This window comes from Pelodiscus sinensis, chromosome 9, assembly GCF_052426305.1.
Source record: "Pelodiscus sinensis isolate ZL-2025 chromosome 9, ASM5242630v1, whole genome shotgun sequence".
NCBI lineage: Eukaryota > Metazoa > Chordata > Testudines > Trionychidae > Pelodiscus > Pelodiscus sinensis.
Genome location: NC_143060.1, coordinates 65169642 through 65188263, shown reverse-complemented (window position 1 = coordinate 65188263; position 18622 = coordinate 65169642). Strand labels below are relative to the sequence as shown.

The 18622-nt window shown below is 49.8% G+C and overlaps 1 protein-coding gene across 3 annotated transcripts in view; it reads right to left on the bottom strand.

The window, feature by feature from the left end:
• Positions 1-17572, bottom strand: part of PBX1 (PBX homeobox 1) — a 203611-nt gene extending 186039 nt beyond the window's left edge. For 2 of the 3 annotated variants that reach the window (XM_075936967.2, XM_075936968.2), the window contains exons 1-2: positions 16886-17572; positions 13865-13938 (exon numbers count right to left, since the gene is read on the bottom strand). In XM_075936967.2, the coding sequence (XP_075793082.1) occupies positions 13865-13938; positions 16886-17076 (265 nt within the window). In that variant the 5' untranslated portion in view covers positions 17077-17572. The remainder of the gene's footprint in view (positions 1-13864; positions 13939-16885) is intronic. The other variant, XM_075936969.2, reaches the window with a different exon arrangement.
• Between the last annotated feature and the right edge of the window lie 1050 nt (positions 17573-18622).

Sequence of the window (18622 nt, the reverse complement as noted above, 5' to 3'; positions counted from 1 at the left end):
AATCAATCCAGCTGTTTTTTGAACCTTGTTAAAGTCTTGGGCTTCACCACATCCTCTGGCGAGGAGTTCCACAGGACAACTGGGCACTGAGTGAAGAAAAACTTCCTTTTGTTGTTTTAAACCTGCTGCCTATTCGTTTCATTTGCTGATCCCTAGTTCTTGTATTATGGGAACAAGTAAATAACGTTTCCTTATTCACCTTTTCCACAGCAGTCATGATTGTATAGACCTCTAGCCTATCCCCCCTTAATGTCCGCTTTTCTAAGCTGAAAAGCCCCCGTCTTTTGAATCTCTCTTCGTATGGGACCCGTTCCAAACCCCGAATCATTTTTGTTGCCCTTTTCTGAACTTTTTCCAGGGCCAATGCTCTTTTCTAAGTGTAGCTAGAGATCAAGAGCGTCTGTTCTCCCGAGTTTACTTTCTTTATGCCCTTCATTTGAGAGATTTATTGGTCTCCTCTCCTACGTTTAAAAAAAAAAAAAAAAAATCACAGTCTGGCTTTATTTTTGTCACCCTTCTCTGAACCTTCCTCTAATTCAGTAATATCCTTTTCGAGAGGTGGAGACCGGCACTGCACACAGATAAGGGCATCCCCCCTAGGTAGACGAGGCATCTGTACGGTTTGCCTCACATCTCAATATCTCGCTGGCTTGTTTGGCCTGTTTCGTTTAGAAGCTTGTATGCTGTAGGAGTGGTTCAGATTTTGCCCTCCAACCTACCCCATGTTGTAGTAATGGGCCCTGAACGTCCATTTGCCACCGCGTTATCCATTTGCTTAGCTCCAGCCCGTGACACTCCCACCGACTCGAAGGCCAGAGGGACCATCATGATCAACCCGTCTCATTTCCCGCGTGCCGCAGGTCGCGGAACATCACCCGCCCCTTCCCAAAACAGACCCCGAACTGCTAACTGAGCGACTGAAGTCCTCAAAGTATCATTTAAAGACGTGCAGTGACAGAGTCCCCCGTTTATGCTCATTTAAACCTGCCCGGGACCCATGCAGCGGAGAAAGACACCCTCCGCCTACCCGACACGGGGGAAAATACCTTCCCGCCCCCAAAGATGGCAGCCCGTGACACCCCCAGCACGCAGGCAAGACCTACGGCCAGGAGGGATGTTAAGAAGAGTCATTGGCTCATTGCGTATCGACGAAAACGTTAGCGATTCATCGACCAGGCTTAGCACTGCACTCAGTCCCGGCTCGGGCCACCCTCGCTGCGGCTCTGCAAGGGAAGTATTACGGCACAGCCGCAGTGGGAGGTAGCTCCCAGGACCCAGTGCGAGCCAGGAATGATCCTGGCTGCCTGCCTACCAGCTCCTAAACTATTTTTAATCCAGAGTGGACGGAGCTCCCAGGACCAGGACTGAGCCAGGCTGCTGGCCAGACCTCTAAAAAGTTCCTTGGCAGAGCTGCCAACGGGGGAAATGCGGGTGGTCAACAGCATTAAACGATAAGCTTCCGCTTATCGATGAATCATTTAAGCGGTTGCACTATCACATCCCCCTGGCCAGACACCCAGGACAGGATCCACATTAGTAACTCAGAGTCCTCCCCCTCTAGCGCCCCATCTCCAGCCGTCGGGCCTAAGCGTTCGGCAGCGGCAGGAACAGAACGCATCCCAGCTCTCGATTTCCACTCCCGGGAGCCCGGCTCTGGCCACAAGCAGCTCTTCAATATGTCTCCTGAATCAGACTCCTAGCCCACTAGAACTGGAAGGGACCTCGCGAGGTCATCGAGTTCAGTCCCCTGCCCTCATGGCAGGACCAAGCACCATCTAGATCATCCCTGACCGGTGTCTGTCCAACCTGCTCTTAAATATCTCCAGAGACGGAGATTCCACAACCTCCCCAGGCAACTTATTCCAGGGTTTAACAACCCTGACAGGTAGGAAGTTTTTCCCAATGTCCAACCTAAACCTCCTTTCCTGCAGTTTAAGCCCCTTGCTTCTTGTTCTAGCCTCAGAGGTCAAGGAGAACAATTTTTCTCCCTCTTCCTTGAGACACCCTTTTAGATACCTGAAAACTGCTTCATGTCCCCTCTCAGTCTTCTCCTTTCCAAACTAAACCAGCCCAATTCTTTCAGTCTTCCCTCATCTGGCACTGGCCACTGTTAGCAGGCATGACACTGGTCTAGGTGGACCTTTGGTCTGGCCCAGTCTGGCCGTTCTTCTGTTCTAAGTTCCTCTAGACCTTTCATCGTTTTTGTTGTTCTTCTCTGGACCCTCTCCAATTTCTCCACAACTTGCTTGCAATGTGGTGCCCAGAACTGGACACAACCCTCCATCGGCGGCCAAATCAGCACCGAGGAGAACAGCAGAATGACTTCTCGCGTTTGCCTTTTTTGCAACTGTGTCACACTGCTGGCTCTTATTTAGCTTGGAGTCCACTGCGGCCCCAAGATCCCTTTCTGCCGTGCTCCTTCCTCCACCATCTGGGAACTACCGCGATGGGCAGAAAGGGCAGATACGCTTCCCGCTATTATTAATTCCCAGGGGAAGACAGAGCCTTTGCTTGCTTGGCTCCCACCTGCCCACGAGGAGTGAGGGTCACAGAGAGGCAGGATCAACTGCTCCGCTCGCTTGGAGGCTTACGCCAGCCAGGTGAGCAAATGTTACAGAACGGCACAAAGTAAATTCCAGCCAGCTGGGGAAATGCCAGCTGACTCCAGCCCTGAGTTCTGCAAATAGCAATAGGAGACCATGGGGGAGGACAGGCCCTGCTCCGTCAAACTCCAATAGTTCAGCTTCCCAGCAGGGCTGCAGCAGGAAGCTCCCCCCCCCCACCCCAGGAAGGAGGTTTGCTCCGTATTTGCCGAGCGAGGAGATGAAATATTTGCTGCCGAGCACAGATCTTTGGGCCAACGGCAGGCGCGCAATTCCCCCACCCCCTTCGCAGCATCGCATGCTAAGGACAGCAGCCTCCGCACCTGCCCCAGGCGCTAGTGCCGGCTCCACCAGCCAGGGCGTGGAACACACAGGACATCCCGGCTCAGGGAAAGCCCTTCTCTTCATGCCTCCTTTCAAGCTTTCCATTAAGACCAAAAGCCGACTGTGAAGAGCTTCAAAAGGAGCTCACAAAACGAGGTGACGGGGCAACAGAATGGCAAATGAATGTGAACGTTGATCCATGTAAAGTATTGCACACTGCAAACCGTAATCCCAGCTACCCAAACAAAACGATGGCAACTAAATGAGCTAACACCACTCAAGGGAGATCTTGGAGTCATTGTGGAGAGCTCTCTGAAAACATCCACTCCGTGTGCAGCAGCCAGCAAAAAAAAAAAAAAAAAGCAAACAAAAAAGTTAGGCATCGTTAAAAAAGGGACCGAGAATAAGACAGCGAACATCTTATTGTCTCTGTACAAATCCATGGTACTCCCACGTCTTGAATACTGCGTGCAGATGTGGTTGCCTCCTCTCAAAAAAAGATCTCTTGGCATTGGAAAAAGTTCAGCAAAGGGCAATAAAAACGACGAGGGGTTTGGAACGGGTCCCATATGAAAAGAAATTAAAATGACTGGGACTTTTCATCTTAGAAAAGAGGAGACGAAAGAGGGGATATAATAGAGGTCTATAAAAATCGTGACTGGTGTGGAATAAGGAACAATTATTTGCTTGTTTCCTAGTGGTCACCAAATGAAAGTAATAAGGTAGCAGGTTTAAAACAAACAAAAGGAAGTTTTTCTTCACGCAGCACACAGTCAACCTGTGGAACTCCTTGCCAGAGGATGTGGTAAAGGCCAGGAATTTAACAGGGTTCAAAAAAAGATACATTTCATGGAGGTTATTAGCCAGGACACTTATTAGCCGGGATGGGCAAGAATAGCATCTCTGGCCTCTGTTTGTCCGAGGCTGGGAATGGGTGACGGGGGGGGGGGATTCCCGTTCTGTTCACTCCCTCTGGGGCACCTGGCAATGGCCACGGTCAGAAGACAGGATACTGGGCTGAGTTTTCAAGTACTGGCCACCTAGCCTCTGCCAGTCAGACCCCCTTCAAGAGGTATCAAAATAGCCGCCCTGACAACCTACCCATCCAAAATCACCTGCAACTGGAGGCCGAAGCAAGGCAGAGGCTGACTCCGAGCCGAAGGAACACACCCTCCACAAGGTGTTCTCCCCACAGAAAGCTTAAGAACCTGCTCCGCTTCCGTTAACAAGGGTGCAAACCAAGTCCCCGCTCCTCAGATTTTTCATCCCCCCAATTAGCATCAGCACTTTGGAAACCTCTCCTGTCCGGCTTCAACAGCCAGGGACAGGCCACACAGTCCCCTGTACCCACAGACCACTTACTGCCCAACCAAAAGTTATAGCCTGTTGTGGGGTGAAATTCCATGTCCTGTCTTATACCGGAGATCCAATGAAATTATCAAAACAAACCCATTCAGTTTTCTTCAGTGGCTTTCGTTCATATAATAGGGTACCCCAAAGTACAATTTAATGCACAAAGGCCATAATCAAATTACCTATAATCCTGCCTTCTTAATGTTTTCAAAAGTTAGGAATGTCACATTTTCATAAATAACCTTAACTCTGCCCCTTGTATAGTTCTTGACTGCGGTGAAACTGGGAGAGGTCTATCCACGCCACCGTTGGCACGTTCCAACTATTATACCACATTTAATGCTTTGCTGCACTGCCAAATCACTGGCGAATCTGACCAAGAGCTGAATGTGTGTGTAGGTGTGTACATACATACACACAAAGCACTTGCATTTGCCAAAACGTATTCTAAAAGAACAAAAATAAACATTTCGGACGACTATAGGCAGACTGTCTCCCTTTCGGCGCCAACCTCACAAAACATATGATGAGAAGGGGACTACTTGCAGCAAATAAAATTAAGCACGTGTCTAAGTCTGTGCAGGATTTGGGGCTCAGCCAGGCAACTGGGATCAGACAACAAAGAGTGAAAGGTGAACAATGAAGCAGTTTTGAAAAAGGTCACTTTTCCTTGCTCATTTCACCAATCAGCCTCACTACAGAATAATAAACGTGATCAAACAAGAAACAAACTAGATTTTCCTCTTCTAGTGTCCCAGGTGCGGAATCAGGTAGTATAGGGCAAATATAGCCACTCCCCAACTTACGAACACACCAACTTATGACCAACCTCCCATTAACCCCATTATATGTATTTTCGAGTTGAGAACCATGTATGTCAAGTTTTTCGAACAGCGCGGGCAGTGCATTTAAAGGCATTTCCAACTTATGACCAAATCAAGTTCAACCAGGTGTTTGGAACATAACCCGGTCGTAAGCTGGGGACTGCCTGTATTTTGGTAGAAGAACCGAGATGTGAAACTGACTAAAAGCAGAACATGAAACTGACCAGCTTTGTTTCGCTGTCCATGGTTCGTGGAATAAACAAACCAACCAATTAAAAAAATCAAGGCATTCGCGGCAGTGAGGAAACGTAAATGACATTTTAAAAACGCGCTGTTTTAGCTAATTTTTCCAATGTAGTTGACATGAAATGTTGAATAATTATTTTAATTATCATCATTATTAGTAACACGAGTTTGGGTTTTTTTGCAAGTTGATTTTACACCTTCTTACAACAATGGGGAAACTTGTTCCTTTTGTTTCGAGTGAGTGAAAGAGTATTTTGGCCAAGATCTTTTCGAGGCATAAAAAGATCACAGAAGTGGTGTGCGTGTTTTAGATACCCCCTCAACATCTACAGCGACGCTTATTGTAACTGGACTGCACTGGCATTTCCCCAGAACAGACAGGAGCAATGCACAATGTAATGCACTTCAATGTTGCGGGTATTAGTATCGGGTTTCAACTGGTGGAGGCATGGACAGAGATAGCTCCACAAAGTAGGGCCCAACTACAGAGATTTCTGCGCAGCTCCCCCATAAAGCTGCCTGGTCTTTTCTAGGCTCACTTGCTGTCAGGAAAACCAGAATGTTTAAAGTAAAGAAAAAAAGAAAAAAAGAAAAAGAAAAAGAAAAAGAAAAAGAAAAAGAAAAAGAAAATCGGTGTCAGGTATTTAAACAATTAAATTACTGTCAGTGCTTTTCCCCTGTCCCCCAGCTCCATTCACCAGAGCAGAAGGAAGCTGTTAAGGAGCCGCAAGTCATGTTAGTGACTGCAGCGGGGAACGAGGGCAAGGCAGGGAAAAGAGGAATCTGGAGAAAGCTGGGAAGACGTGACCCAAATTCAGGAGGGGCAGGAATACGGGAACCTCCCGCGGAAGAGACTAAAATCCGGATCTGTTAGTCCCTGCCTCAGAGCCCTTGGGCCAACACGCCTGAAATATTGACACACGTCTGGGATGTTACCTGCGAGAGATCCAGGGCCGGAGTTGTCGGTCGCAAAGCACCGAGCAGAAGGGTTCTGGAGCCGAGGCCGCGAGTGGGCTTTTCCCGAAAAAATCGACACTCCCTCTCCCTCCCCACTGTGCAAGGCAGTTGGGCCGACCGAGCCCCAGGTATAGACCATTCTTGCAGAGTAGGGCCAAAGGGTCTACACCGAAGCACGGCGGCAGCAGAGCGGCCGGAGGGTTTGGAGTGTAGACAAGGCGAGCGTAGCTGCCGTCCCTCAGCCGGCTGGCTTGTCGACACGTAAAACCCCCTGGTGACTCCAAGGCGGCTGTGCTGCCGCAGCACATCAGTGTAGACACGGGAGTTCTCCCCTTGGCGTTAATAACCCACTTCCCGACAAGCCCTGGGGAACCCCGCACCAGCAAGGCCTCGAGTAGCTAGAGCAATCTTTTCATGTACAACCTACTTTCCCACCACGGGGCAGTGTGCGCGGTGGGCGCTGTTCATTCACAAAGTGAAAACCAATAGAGTTTGGGGGTTCCCTCCCTCACACACGCCAAACGACTGTCCCCCATAATGCATCGCTGGAGGACTAGCTGCCCTCTTGCTGGGCACTTTTCACAACAGTAGCGTTATAGCTAAGAGGCGGGGGGGGGGGAGGAGCACTTTCTTAGCACGTGGGAAAGGCACTCTGTCTCGGGTTCATTGGCAAAAAGTTATTCTTCAATCAACAGCCTCTGAAGTCGCTCATCAACTCTCCGGCTTGAGAGAAAACCTCGCTGGGCCTCTATGCGTTTTAATTCCTCCCCCCGTCTGTGACGGGCCTGAGAACGGAACGCTGTCATTTATTTGGTATTCGGCAGCTCTGCCCCGCTGCTCTCTGCGATTTGTACCTGCCCTGCCCGCTGCCTCGTGTTCTTTAACTTTGCAAAGCAGCCGGGGCCAGAAAGCAGCTCTGTTGGCTAAGAAAAAGACCAGAAAGCGCTGTGACCATGGCATTTTCAACAGCTACAGAGAGTATGTCGTCCCCCGTCCTCCACACACACACACACACACACACACACACACACAGTTGGCTGGGGCTTTCAAGAACTATGATAATGAGCCATCTACAGTAAAACAACAGTGTGCTGTACAGAACACTATTATATTTTCCTGTAGCTGCGAAACGTTCCACTCTGCTGTACGCACACGAGGATAAGACAGGCCCTGCCATGGGAAGCTTACAATCGAAACAGACAAGGGAATATTTTACTGATGAACGCCTCACGCTGCCCATTGTGACCTCTGAGCCTCCCACGCACAGCAGGGCTTCGGCAACAGGATCGCCCTTCTTCTGCACAGAGAGATAGGCAAAAAATGTGAATCTCTCCCGCTGTGGGCATGGGGCACTCTCCAGCATATAGCCTGTACTGTGGATGGCACCAGGCTGTCCAACACCCGCAGCCGCTACAACACCAAGGGAGCCAGAGAGGTAGTAGTCGCACTTGACAACTCCGGAGAGGTTAAGAAACAGGACCGAGGTCGTGCCAGAAGACTGTGGCAGAGAAAGAAAAAACCCCAGATCTACAAACTCCCACTTTAGCCACTAGTCCCCGGATCGTTGGATTGGAAAAAAGATTTTTTCCCTCCCATCCTTCAATGTCACCAAAACCTGCAAAATTACCAAGGTATAACGATATACCACACAATTTTCCCTACAAACTGCTGTGTAAAAATAATGACCTCTGGAGAGGGGGAAAAAGAACCTGGCAGAAAAATATACCTCTCTCGCTATTTATATCTTACATTCTTTACTGCTCTATTTTTGTTACCGTTCTCCTCAAAAAACACATGTTATATCTGCAGACTGCCAGCCCCTTTAGAGTCCTAATATTTATATTGCTTCTTCAACATGCTTCAGAAACATTCACTATTCCTCACAGGTGCCTCACACGGCAGCTAAGTAGCCCTAATTTACCAGTGGGGAAACTGAGGCAGAAAGAAGTTACAAATGGACATTTTCCTGAAGTGACGAGCCATTCTAGGTGTCCAACCTGAGGCATCTGCCAGGCGCCCAGTTTTCAGCGGGTTGGTGCTTTGTTTGAACCTCCTTTCATTATCTCCAGGGGCACCCCTGAAGATAAATCGCTACCCCCGTGCGAAAATTTGGGCCTACACGATTTTCCTCATGGCCACTAAGGAGGTCCATAGCAGGAGGGGGAATAAAAACATGGGCGTTTCCTGCTCCCAAATCCTCGTTCAGGTGACAAGATGCAAATCCGCTTCCTCGCACAAAAAGTCTTCTCCAAAAGGTTTCAGAAACAGCCAGGGAAGTCTGGGGGAAGAGGAAATCCCTCACGCCACGGGGAAAGAACGGCTTCTATCCAGATGAAAGCAATCTTGGATCAAATATTATATTCATTCTCTCTCTCTCTCACTCTCTCCCCCCCCCACCCTCCATCCTGAATCTCAACCCTCGCTCCCCGCCGTCACCCCCTGCCAGGCACAGGAGAGGTTTAAGACTGAACGGGAGCTGGAGTCGGGCAGACCCCCTCACGGGGAGCTAAAGGAGGCCATCTGATCACACCGATTCAGCTCCCTTTGGGTAACGCCAGGGGGCGCCCATCCATGGAAAGTGTCCTCATTGCCTGGCCGAGTCAATCGCAGGTCCCGCCAATCTCCATTACGCTAATTTCCCCTGCTTTGCTCTAACCGTCCGGCGACCCTTCCTCCCGGCCGGCGCGCGAGGACCGTTCAAACCGAAGCTCTCCGACTGTTCAGCAGCGTAGAAAGGGCCTGTATTTGCCATCCCGCCGGGCAGGCGCCATCAAATAGACACCGAACGTCCAGCTTCCTTAGGCCCCATCCTCATCCACACCCTCCCCCTGTGGCGCCCCAACTTTTCCCCTCCCAGGATATGCGTGGTCTCCAATTCAGTCAAATCCACCCCCCAAATGCGCAGCTCTTCAGGCCTTCCTTCCAATTTTTTCCTTCCTTTCCCTCAAAAGATGCAATGTTCCTGGAACTAATTGAATCAAGAGCCCTGCAAAGGCTTTCATGGCCAGCATCTGGCAGCCTTCAGAAGCCTGCAACAAGCTGCCTTTGCCAGGGCAGAGAAGTCGAGAGCTCCCCCACTTTTCCCTCCCCCTCCCCCCATCGGAGGTGTAACCTTAAACCCGCCTCGCAACACATGCCGACCGCAGCTCCGACACAAGGTCGCCCGGAGAACAGTGCGCGGCTGCACAGGGCAGCTTTTGAAGAGCATTTTTTAAAAAAAATGAAATAAAAGTAGCACAATTTGAAACTCCGCTTTGTGTGGGAACGGAACGGAGGGAGGCTGGAACCATAGCTGGGATTCCCGGAGGAGAGTGAAGGATTTAGGGTCTGATTCTGCTTCGGGAACGCCCCCAAATCAGAGTCTTAAGTCCTGCCGAAAAGCTAATCTGGGTGTTCAATGCTCCTCCGCAGAAGAGAAACCGAGGGCAGAGTTTTTAAAAGTGATGCATAAAGGTCGAGACACAGAGCTGAAAAAACCCACAAAAAACTACACAAGGAAGGACAGGCAGTCTCGGCTTGGCCCTCCACACACACACACACACACACACACACACACAAGTGTGCAGGATGCAAGCCCAGGAAATATTCACTTGCCTACGCCACACGCCCGGCCCTCCTGTTTTTTTTTTTTTTCCTCTCCTCCTCCAGCTTTCAAGAAAGAAATGAAAAAGGGGAGGGGGAGAAAAGAAACGAAACCCCATCACGTAATTGCTATATTAGAAAGAAACGGCAGGCAAGAATAATAAGGGAGGTGTCAGAAGTGAAATACAGTAGCAGGCATTAAAAAAAAAAAAAAAGGTTACCGTTCGGCGATGGGGGTGTTAATTGAACGCGGAGAAAGGCAGAGCGTGAGAAAGAACAAAGAGGCGGTAAGGAAGCAAAATAAATAAATAAATAAACCGACCTCCTCCAAAGAGCTGATCTGAGTTAACTTTGGGGAAGATAATATGGGGGGGCGGCGCTTTATGGAGCTGCTACGTTCTTAACATTTAAAAAAAAAAACCACCACATACAAAAAACAAAACAAAAATCCTCAAAGCAGCCAGAACCCCCAACACCATCCGCACAGCTAATCATCGCTGTCTCTAAATATGCCACTTCATCAGTCTAACCCGCTGGGGGTGCGTTCATGTTCCTTTTGTACCTGGATGACTTTGACACACAGAAGGGAAAATAATAATGAAGAATTTAAAAAAAAAAAAAAAAAAAAAACGACCACGAACATTGGGGTCTTTTGAAGCAGGTGTTTTGCATTGCCACTTCCACGAAAGACGCGAAAGAGCGAGGCTCCCTTCCCCTGTTTAAGGAGGAGGAAACAGATTCAGTGGGCCGAGATCCGGCATTCCCCCTCGCTCTTGTCTCCATTCCCCATCGAGCGAGAGGCGAGTTGGAAAAGGCTCACAGCTGAAATAGACGCTGCTGCATTTTGACAGCAGATATTTTCCAGTTTGCTATCCAAGGACCGCACGTCTGCATTTGCCTTGCCTGGTTCCTCCACTTAGCAATTCTGCTCAGGCAGAGAATCATCTTGAAACACACACACACACACACACACACACACACACACACACACACCCACCCACCCCTTTGCAAACTTTTCATAATTGCCTGTGCCATTTTTTTTTATTTAAATGTCTATTGACTGGGAAATCAATTGCATGAGAGACAAGGATGGCTTCCATTTCTAATATTATTTATTCAAAAAAATGCCAGTTAGCCATCTGAAGCTAGTCCTACCCACTAGCACCCAACTATGTAACCAAAAACAAGTGATTAAAAAAAAAAAAAAAAAACACAACAGCAGCGAATTAGCAGAGACTAATCACGTGTAAGTTTCAGCAACAATTTTTCCTGCATTCCCCTCATATCAAACCTCTCCTCTTATTACTTTTTAAAAGGCACCTCCCAGAAATAGGGAACGTCCAAAAGATCGACAAAAGAAATCAACAGATTCGAGCAAACAAGCTTTAAAAAAAAAAAGGCTGTCTATAAACCCTTTAAAATAACTGAAGAGGCTGCTTGTTAAAGGGGGCTCGTCGGCCTGTAAAAACAACCTCTCACAACTTCATGGACACTTTGGGTTTGCTCTGACATTACCACTGTGAAATATTAGCCATAATGCAGCAGGAGGCAATGGTGAAATCTCTACCACTCTCTGGAGGCACTTAAATCAAGCCTTGGTTCCACACAGTGTCACACTTGGGATGGGATGAGAGGGGTGCGCACACAAACACACACACACACACCCCAAAACTGCAAGCCACTCGACTAGCCGGGATATTATCCGACAACGGATTCCACCCCACTGACTCCCGTTCAGAAACTCACGGACTGGGAGAGGAAATGCGACTTAGCCCGCCTTTCACCTTCGCACACCTGCCCCGGGATTGTACTCGGCTGGAGTGTTCCTGTCTCATCTGCGAAGGCCACGGCTTCGCAGCTATCTATCACTTGGTTCAAACAAAATAAGAATAAAAAGACCACCTGCATCGCGACTTGGTTTCAAGCGGGATGGATTTTTCTTTTCACCCCTGTCCCATTTATAAAACACATTATTCTCCATATATCTGTATATACAGTGGAGTGGATCAAAAATTCATTCCAAATGCCATCCTAATTTACCTCGTTGACGGGGTTATGCTGTTTAACACAGCAGCCTCCGGTTTAAAAATCCACCAGAATGATTAAAAAGAGACCGTACCAATCCACACCTGCTCTTTGTTCGCACCGCCACACTATGCCCAACATCTCTCTAGATTTTAATTAGGGGATGGGAATTAACACACTCGTTATGGACACACAAGTGTCCCCACCTCACACGGATTCCCCATAGCCCGACAGCTTCTCCGAATATTTGAGCGGATGGGGGTGGGGGAGTTGTTTTTCCCCCGCTGTATTTCCAGTTGCTCTAATCCAAAAAGAACCACCAGCTACAAGTTCATGGTTTCAAACCTGGGCAGACTGTCAGACTGGACCCACAACCGATAATTCAGAGACAACATTCTCATCGGAACAAACAGCGGGAAGAAAAAGGAAGAAAGACAGGTCTTTTTTCTTAGCAAACAGAAAAAGAACGGAGAGGAAGAAAAGGCGCTTGCGGGATTTTCAAGCGGGATATAAATCTCTAGTATTTATATACACAGGGTTCATTACATACATTTTTTATATATATATATATATATCTACACACACACACACACACACACACACACACACTCCGTTATATTGTAGGAAATACATAACAAACAGCTTCCCAGTAAGGTCAGTCACTGGCAACGCAGCCCGAAGGACTTCAGAGAGTTGAATACCACTGCAAAGAGCTTTGACTAGGTTACAAGCCGCTCAAGGAACATTTAACAAAGGGCCTCCTTAGTCATATTATATATATTACAAGAGTCAAGTAACCACATTTTCAATCAGCTGCTAACGCGATGCGGCTTTTTATAGAGAATTTTTCTTCGACACAGATCCGGGTTTCCGAAAGCGGCTCTCCCCCACCATGTGTAACTATCAATGTATATCAACTGGGCGGGCAATCATATTTATTGTCACTTTCATTCATGTCATGCCCTTGCTTATATAGTTTAGATATGAATTATTGACTGTTACAGTCCTGCCGGTAAAAGAGGAGCGGGGGCAGGCAAGTAGTTTGCAGCAGGCTAAAAAAAAAAAAAAACCAAGCCTTTGGATCAGAACTGAAACCCGCCAGCTGACAACATGCAGTGCGTTTTTCTGGGAGGCAGACTCAAGGATTTTCCCCGTTCTGAGAGAGGGAAATAAAACCACAAAAAATGGCAAAAAAAGAAAAGACAGACAGGGCGGCGGGTCTTGCTAACTGTCCTTCCCGGAGCATCTGTTTTTTAAGATCACCCTTGATTGATGACTGCTATTTTTTAATTGTTGCTTTTAAAATTTAAATGCCCTCCTGGGACGTGTTATAAGTGTGTTAATACATGGTAGGAGGTCTGGAAAAGTGGGAACCAGCAAAAGGTACGCTGTGGTGTCATTCCCCCCAAGAGGGAAACATCCCCTGCCATCAAACAAGAGGACCCTAAAGTAATCAACAATCTAATAGACAGGCCTCCACTAAAGGTATTTGACAACTCCCCGCCCCCCGGATTAGCCGGCCCCAGCGACGGGCAAATACACAGCGATTTGCACTTTGTATTCATTTTATTTTAAATACTTGAGACGTGTATTTGTCATCTTGTTTTCCTCATTTAAGTGGGGACCTGAAAACCTCTTCTTAAAAAAAAAATTCTATTTCCCCAAGTAGTTTTCAGAGCAGTGCAATTTTTTAAAGATAGCTCTTCAAAGCTGCATGTGGCAACAACAACACAAAAATGCTGCCTGGGTAAAAAGGAGGTCACGGTTTCTCCTTTTCGACAGCCCCCTTCTTATGCACCGTTCGTACCAGAAGGGGAAACTATTCCATTGTTTCCATGTCAAACAAAAACTACAAAATAAGACCATCCGAGGAGCGGGAAATCCCCCGAAAGTGGGGAAAACAACCATCGGCATAAAACGCATGAGCCATGAGAACATCCCCGTTCCTACCTGTTTTTTCCTTGATTTCACACAAGACGTTGAAAAGCGCCGGCTTCATTCGGTGGCAGTTGAGAGCATGTTTCCTGCAAGAGAGCAAAAAGGTTAGGACGCCAGGACAGCTCAAAACAACTTTCCAAACTGAAATTGGCTAGTCTGTGCGAAAGGGGGACGGGGGGGGGGGGGGGACACACAATTGTATCGATAATGTAATGAACGTGTGGGCCAAAACTGCACCGGAAGCCAGCGTGCAATCACTTCTGGGACCTACGGATGAAAGATCGGCCGTGAGAGGGGCTACCCACTAACGCAGATGCCATAAATTAGGCCAATTTAGGAATTACTTGAAAATGGCATTTGCTGCTAAGTGGCATTCACCATCTCCCAGCCCTAGTCAGGCAATTAACAGCCACAGCCGGGAACATGTGGAAGACAATTGTAGTGAAACGCACAGCCCTGAAACCGGGCTTCCTCCCCGACCCGCATTGCCCTCCTATCTATTTAATAGACCCATGTGTTCCAATCCATCCTCCGGATGCCCCTCCATATTTGAAAGGGGCACCGACTGGAGCTGTCTATGTCTGGCATTTCAGGACCTACCTTAAGGAGGATGCAAAATGCACTGCCAAGGGCAAACACACACATCTGGGGACAGAAATTCATTCCCCCCCATGTTTACATTCCGCTTCTTGTGTACGCACTGCCGGCTAGCTGATGTTACAAGCCAATTATTGACAATTAGGCCACTAGACTGGTTTTATTTTGTTTTGTTTTTTTAAACACAACCCTCTGCTTGGTGCATTTTTTTTTATTATTATTTTCTGTTTGGGCAGCAGAGATTGGTTATTGTTTTTGAGGAAGGCAGGAGAGTTGCGTGTTTAAAAAAAAAAGCTGGCTGGTTTTAAAACCCATCAGGTGCCCATTTAAACAAAGAAACAATGTACTTTTTAAGCCAGATAATCACTTTGCAAAGGGTTCAGCCATATACAGGGTTGTGCCGACAGGCCATCAGCTATGGGAATGCAGTTTACCCACCAAAATAATACATGAAAGTGGTGGGAACAGCCAGCAAACATTCAGTGCTATTTTCCCCACCACCCTAAACCCGCCCTGATGGTAAAAGACGGGTAAACGAAGCCTCTCAAAGACATAACCCAAACAAGCCACAATGTTCCATTAGCCCAACGCAAAGGACCACAGCCGCTTGTACGTATGCCTTGTTTATATACGTCACACACGCAAGCACTATTCGCAATTTTCCTCTTCAAAAGGACCTGCCTAAAAAAAACTAATACAGGATGCAAAAGCAGGATTTGAAATCCATGCCTTGCTGGGGGGGAAGAGGGGGAAAAAAACCCCACGCAGTAAGCGTCACGGCCAAAGAGAAAGTCCAGTAAGGAAGTCGCCGTGGCAGCCCAGACTATCACGTAGTCTCCAAGTTCGGTTTGGTTTTAATCTGATTGAGTGGAAATTGCACATGCGGCCACACACTAGTCCGGTCACTTTTGGGAGAAAGATTTCCCACCCCCCCTCCCCAGCTCTGTCTGGGGCTGAAGTGGGAAATACTTTCATCCTCCAAGCTAGCAAGCGGTGCTTCCTCACAAATTCGTGTAGGATATCGGGGTTTTAAGACTCAGAAGACAGAGCGATCAAATAGAACCACGGCCCCATGCCCTGTTAGACGACACTAAGCTAGATTATTGGGGGGTGTTTTCTCCCAGGGACAAAGTACTCTAGAAGTCTCTTCCAACTTGGAGCATAGGTCCAGTGAAAACAACTTCACATCTAAAAGCTTTTCTTCAGATAACAACATTCTAGCATACCCCAGGCAATTTCTGCCAACTTCAGATTCAAAAAGGCAAAAACTCCAGGCCTTCATGGGTTTTGTTTGTTGGTAAGTTTTGCTCCTCACAGCCGTGTCTGGAGCTTGCATGCGATGAAGTGGCACGCATTCGACTTTGCAGATTTTTACTGCTTTTCTTTTTGACTGTCCCATCATTAAAATATCTGTGCGCGCCTGCCCCCTCCATAAAGTACAGCCTGAGCAAAAAGCACAGTTTAACATGTGTCCGCTTGGTGCATTTTTTATGGCATTCAAAGCAGGCTACCGTGGATTTCAAACTGCTGTAAAATGAAATACTACAAGGCAAATGCTAGAGAAGACTCAGATGCCTGCTTCTGGACTAAGTCTGGAACATACCATTTTTATAAGGCTGTTTCCTCAAGGGCCATCCCAAACCCGATTTCAAAAATGGACATAGTCCACACCTGGTTCCAATAACACTCAGTAGTGTCACAGGGGTAGGAGGTCAGGGAGGGGGAGAGGAAAAAGCAGAGCTTTTGGTACATCTCGCTGGATTAGACAAGCAACCCCAGGAAACCGCACCAAGTTCAATTTTTTGGGCTGGTGTGTTTGCTTGTTTTCTAAATCCCATGGCCCCAAGAGGGAATTGGAATGCCACTTTTCCAGTGAATAAAAGCCAATCTCCAAACGCCCTCTCCCCAGGCATCGGGAAAAGGCCCACTTTGTAAAAGCCCAGGGAAAGCTTTTTTCCCCTCCAACAACACCAAAAAAAGACTTGTGGCAGGCGACAAAGAAAGTGACTTGTTTGCTCTCACACACACAAAAGGAGCCGATTTTTAAAAACAAAAAATCCGAACCGCCCCAAGCCCTGGGCAAGAAGGGTGGGACGAAAGGAATGGGGATGGAAGGGGAATCAAATAGTTCAGCAATCAGCTCGAGTTCAGGGGTTTCGCCTCCTGCCCTGGGATCCCCCCCCCCCCCCCGGGAGGCTGTGCAAAACTTAATCCCCCCCTCGCCTTGTTCCACCCCAGACGCCATGGAGGGGGAAGGCCGTTCCGATACCGCGCGGCAGACGGATACAATGTAACCCGAGCGGCTCCCCCAATCGATACACCTCTGGGCACTTGCGAGCCACATTTTTTTCCTGCGGGCCTGGCTGCTCTCCCCAGCACAATGAAGAAACCCAGGCGAGAAGGGAGAGGAGATTTCGCCCCCTCGCCCCGCCTCACCTGGCTTGCGCCTCGTCCAAACTCTGGTCCGTGATGGTCATGATCTGCTGTAAAATGTCCCCAATGTCCTGCTTCCTGCCGCCCTCGCCCTCGGCGCCCCCGGCTCCGTCCTGCATGTGCTGGGACAGGCCGGGGTGCCCCGCCATGCCCACCCCGGCGTGGGAATGCATCAGCCGCGGCTGGTCGTCCATCGCCCCGGCTGGCCGCGGCGAATCCCGCCCGCTCCTTCGGCGCGCCGGCTGGCGAGGCGCCGGGGCTGCTCCTCCTGCGCGCGGGCTCCGGAGCCGTCTCGGGAGGGGGGGGTCCCGTCGCTCCTCGGGAGGGGGGCTGGGGGCTCCCCCGAGCCGGACGAATAACCCCCCCGCGCCCCTGGCTGGGGGGGCAGAGCCGGCTGCCGGCGTCCCGGGCGCCCCTGGCGAGCGCGCAAAAGGGCGATCGGGGCGCACGGCGGGGTCCTGGCGCAAGCAGGCCGGGGCGCAGCCGGGCAAACTTTCCCCCACCCCCTCCAGCCGCGGCCGGAGCGCGCTCCAAGGGGGCGGGCGGGCCCCCCTCCGCTCCGCGCAGCAGCCGGGGCTCTGGCCCCCCCGCGCCCCAGCCGCCGCCGAGCGCCCCCCCTTGTGCTCCCCGGCGCTGCGAACTCCGGCCGCCCTGCCGCCTCCTGCTTTTGTTTAGCGCCGGACTCCTGAAACTGACACGGAGAAAAAGCCACGGGAGGAGAGAGCCCGGCGGCCCGCCCCCCTGCCTCGATTGGCCGGCTGGGGAGGGCCCCGGCTCCTCCCCCCCAGCTTCCTGCCAATCGCCGGGCGCAGAGGGGGGGCCGGGCCTTGCTTTCCAGTCAGCCCCCCGCCTTAAAGGTGCAAGGGGGGCTTTGCGCAGGAAAGTGCACTAGGCCGATCCCCCACATGAGGCTTTGCACAAGAAAGTGCACTAGGCCGATCCCCCACAAGGGGCTTTGCACAAGAAAGTGCACTAGGCCGCTCCCCCACAAGGGGCTTTGCACAAGAAAGTGCACTAGGCCGATCCCCCACAAGGGGCTTTGCACAAGAAAGTGCACTAGGCCGCTCCCCCACAAGGGGCTTTGCACAAGAAAGTGCACTAGGCCGCTCCCCCACAAGGGGCTTTGCACAAGAAAGTGCACTAGGCCGCTCCCCCACAAGGGGCTTTGCACAAGAAAGTGCACTAGGCCGATCCCCCACATGGGGCTTTGGACAAGAAAGTGCACTAGGCCGCTCCCCCACATGGGGCTTTGCACAAGAAAGTGCACTAGGCCGTTCCCCCACAAGGGGCTTTGGACAAGAAAGTGCACTAGGCCGTTCCCCCACAAGGGGCTTTGGACAAGAAAGTGCACTAGGCCGCTCCCCCACATGGGGCTTTGGACAAGAAAGTGCACTAGGCCGCTCCCCCACATGGGGCTTTGCACAAGAAAGTGCACTAGGCCGTTCCCCCACAAGGGGCTTTGGACAAGAAAGTGCACTAGGCCGCTCCCCCACAAGGGGCTTTGCACAAGAAAGTGCACTAGGCCGCTCCCCCACATGGGGCTTTGCACAAGAAAGTGCACTAGGCCGCTCCCCTACATGGGGCTTTGGACAAGAAAGTGCACTAGGCCGCTCCCCCACATGGGGCTTTGGACAAGAAAGTGCACTAGGCCGCTCCCCCACAAGGGGCTTTGGACAAGAAAGTGCACTAGGCCGCTCCCCCACATGGGGCTTTGCACAAGAAAGTGCACTAGGCCGTTCC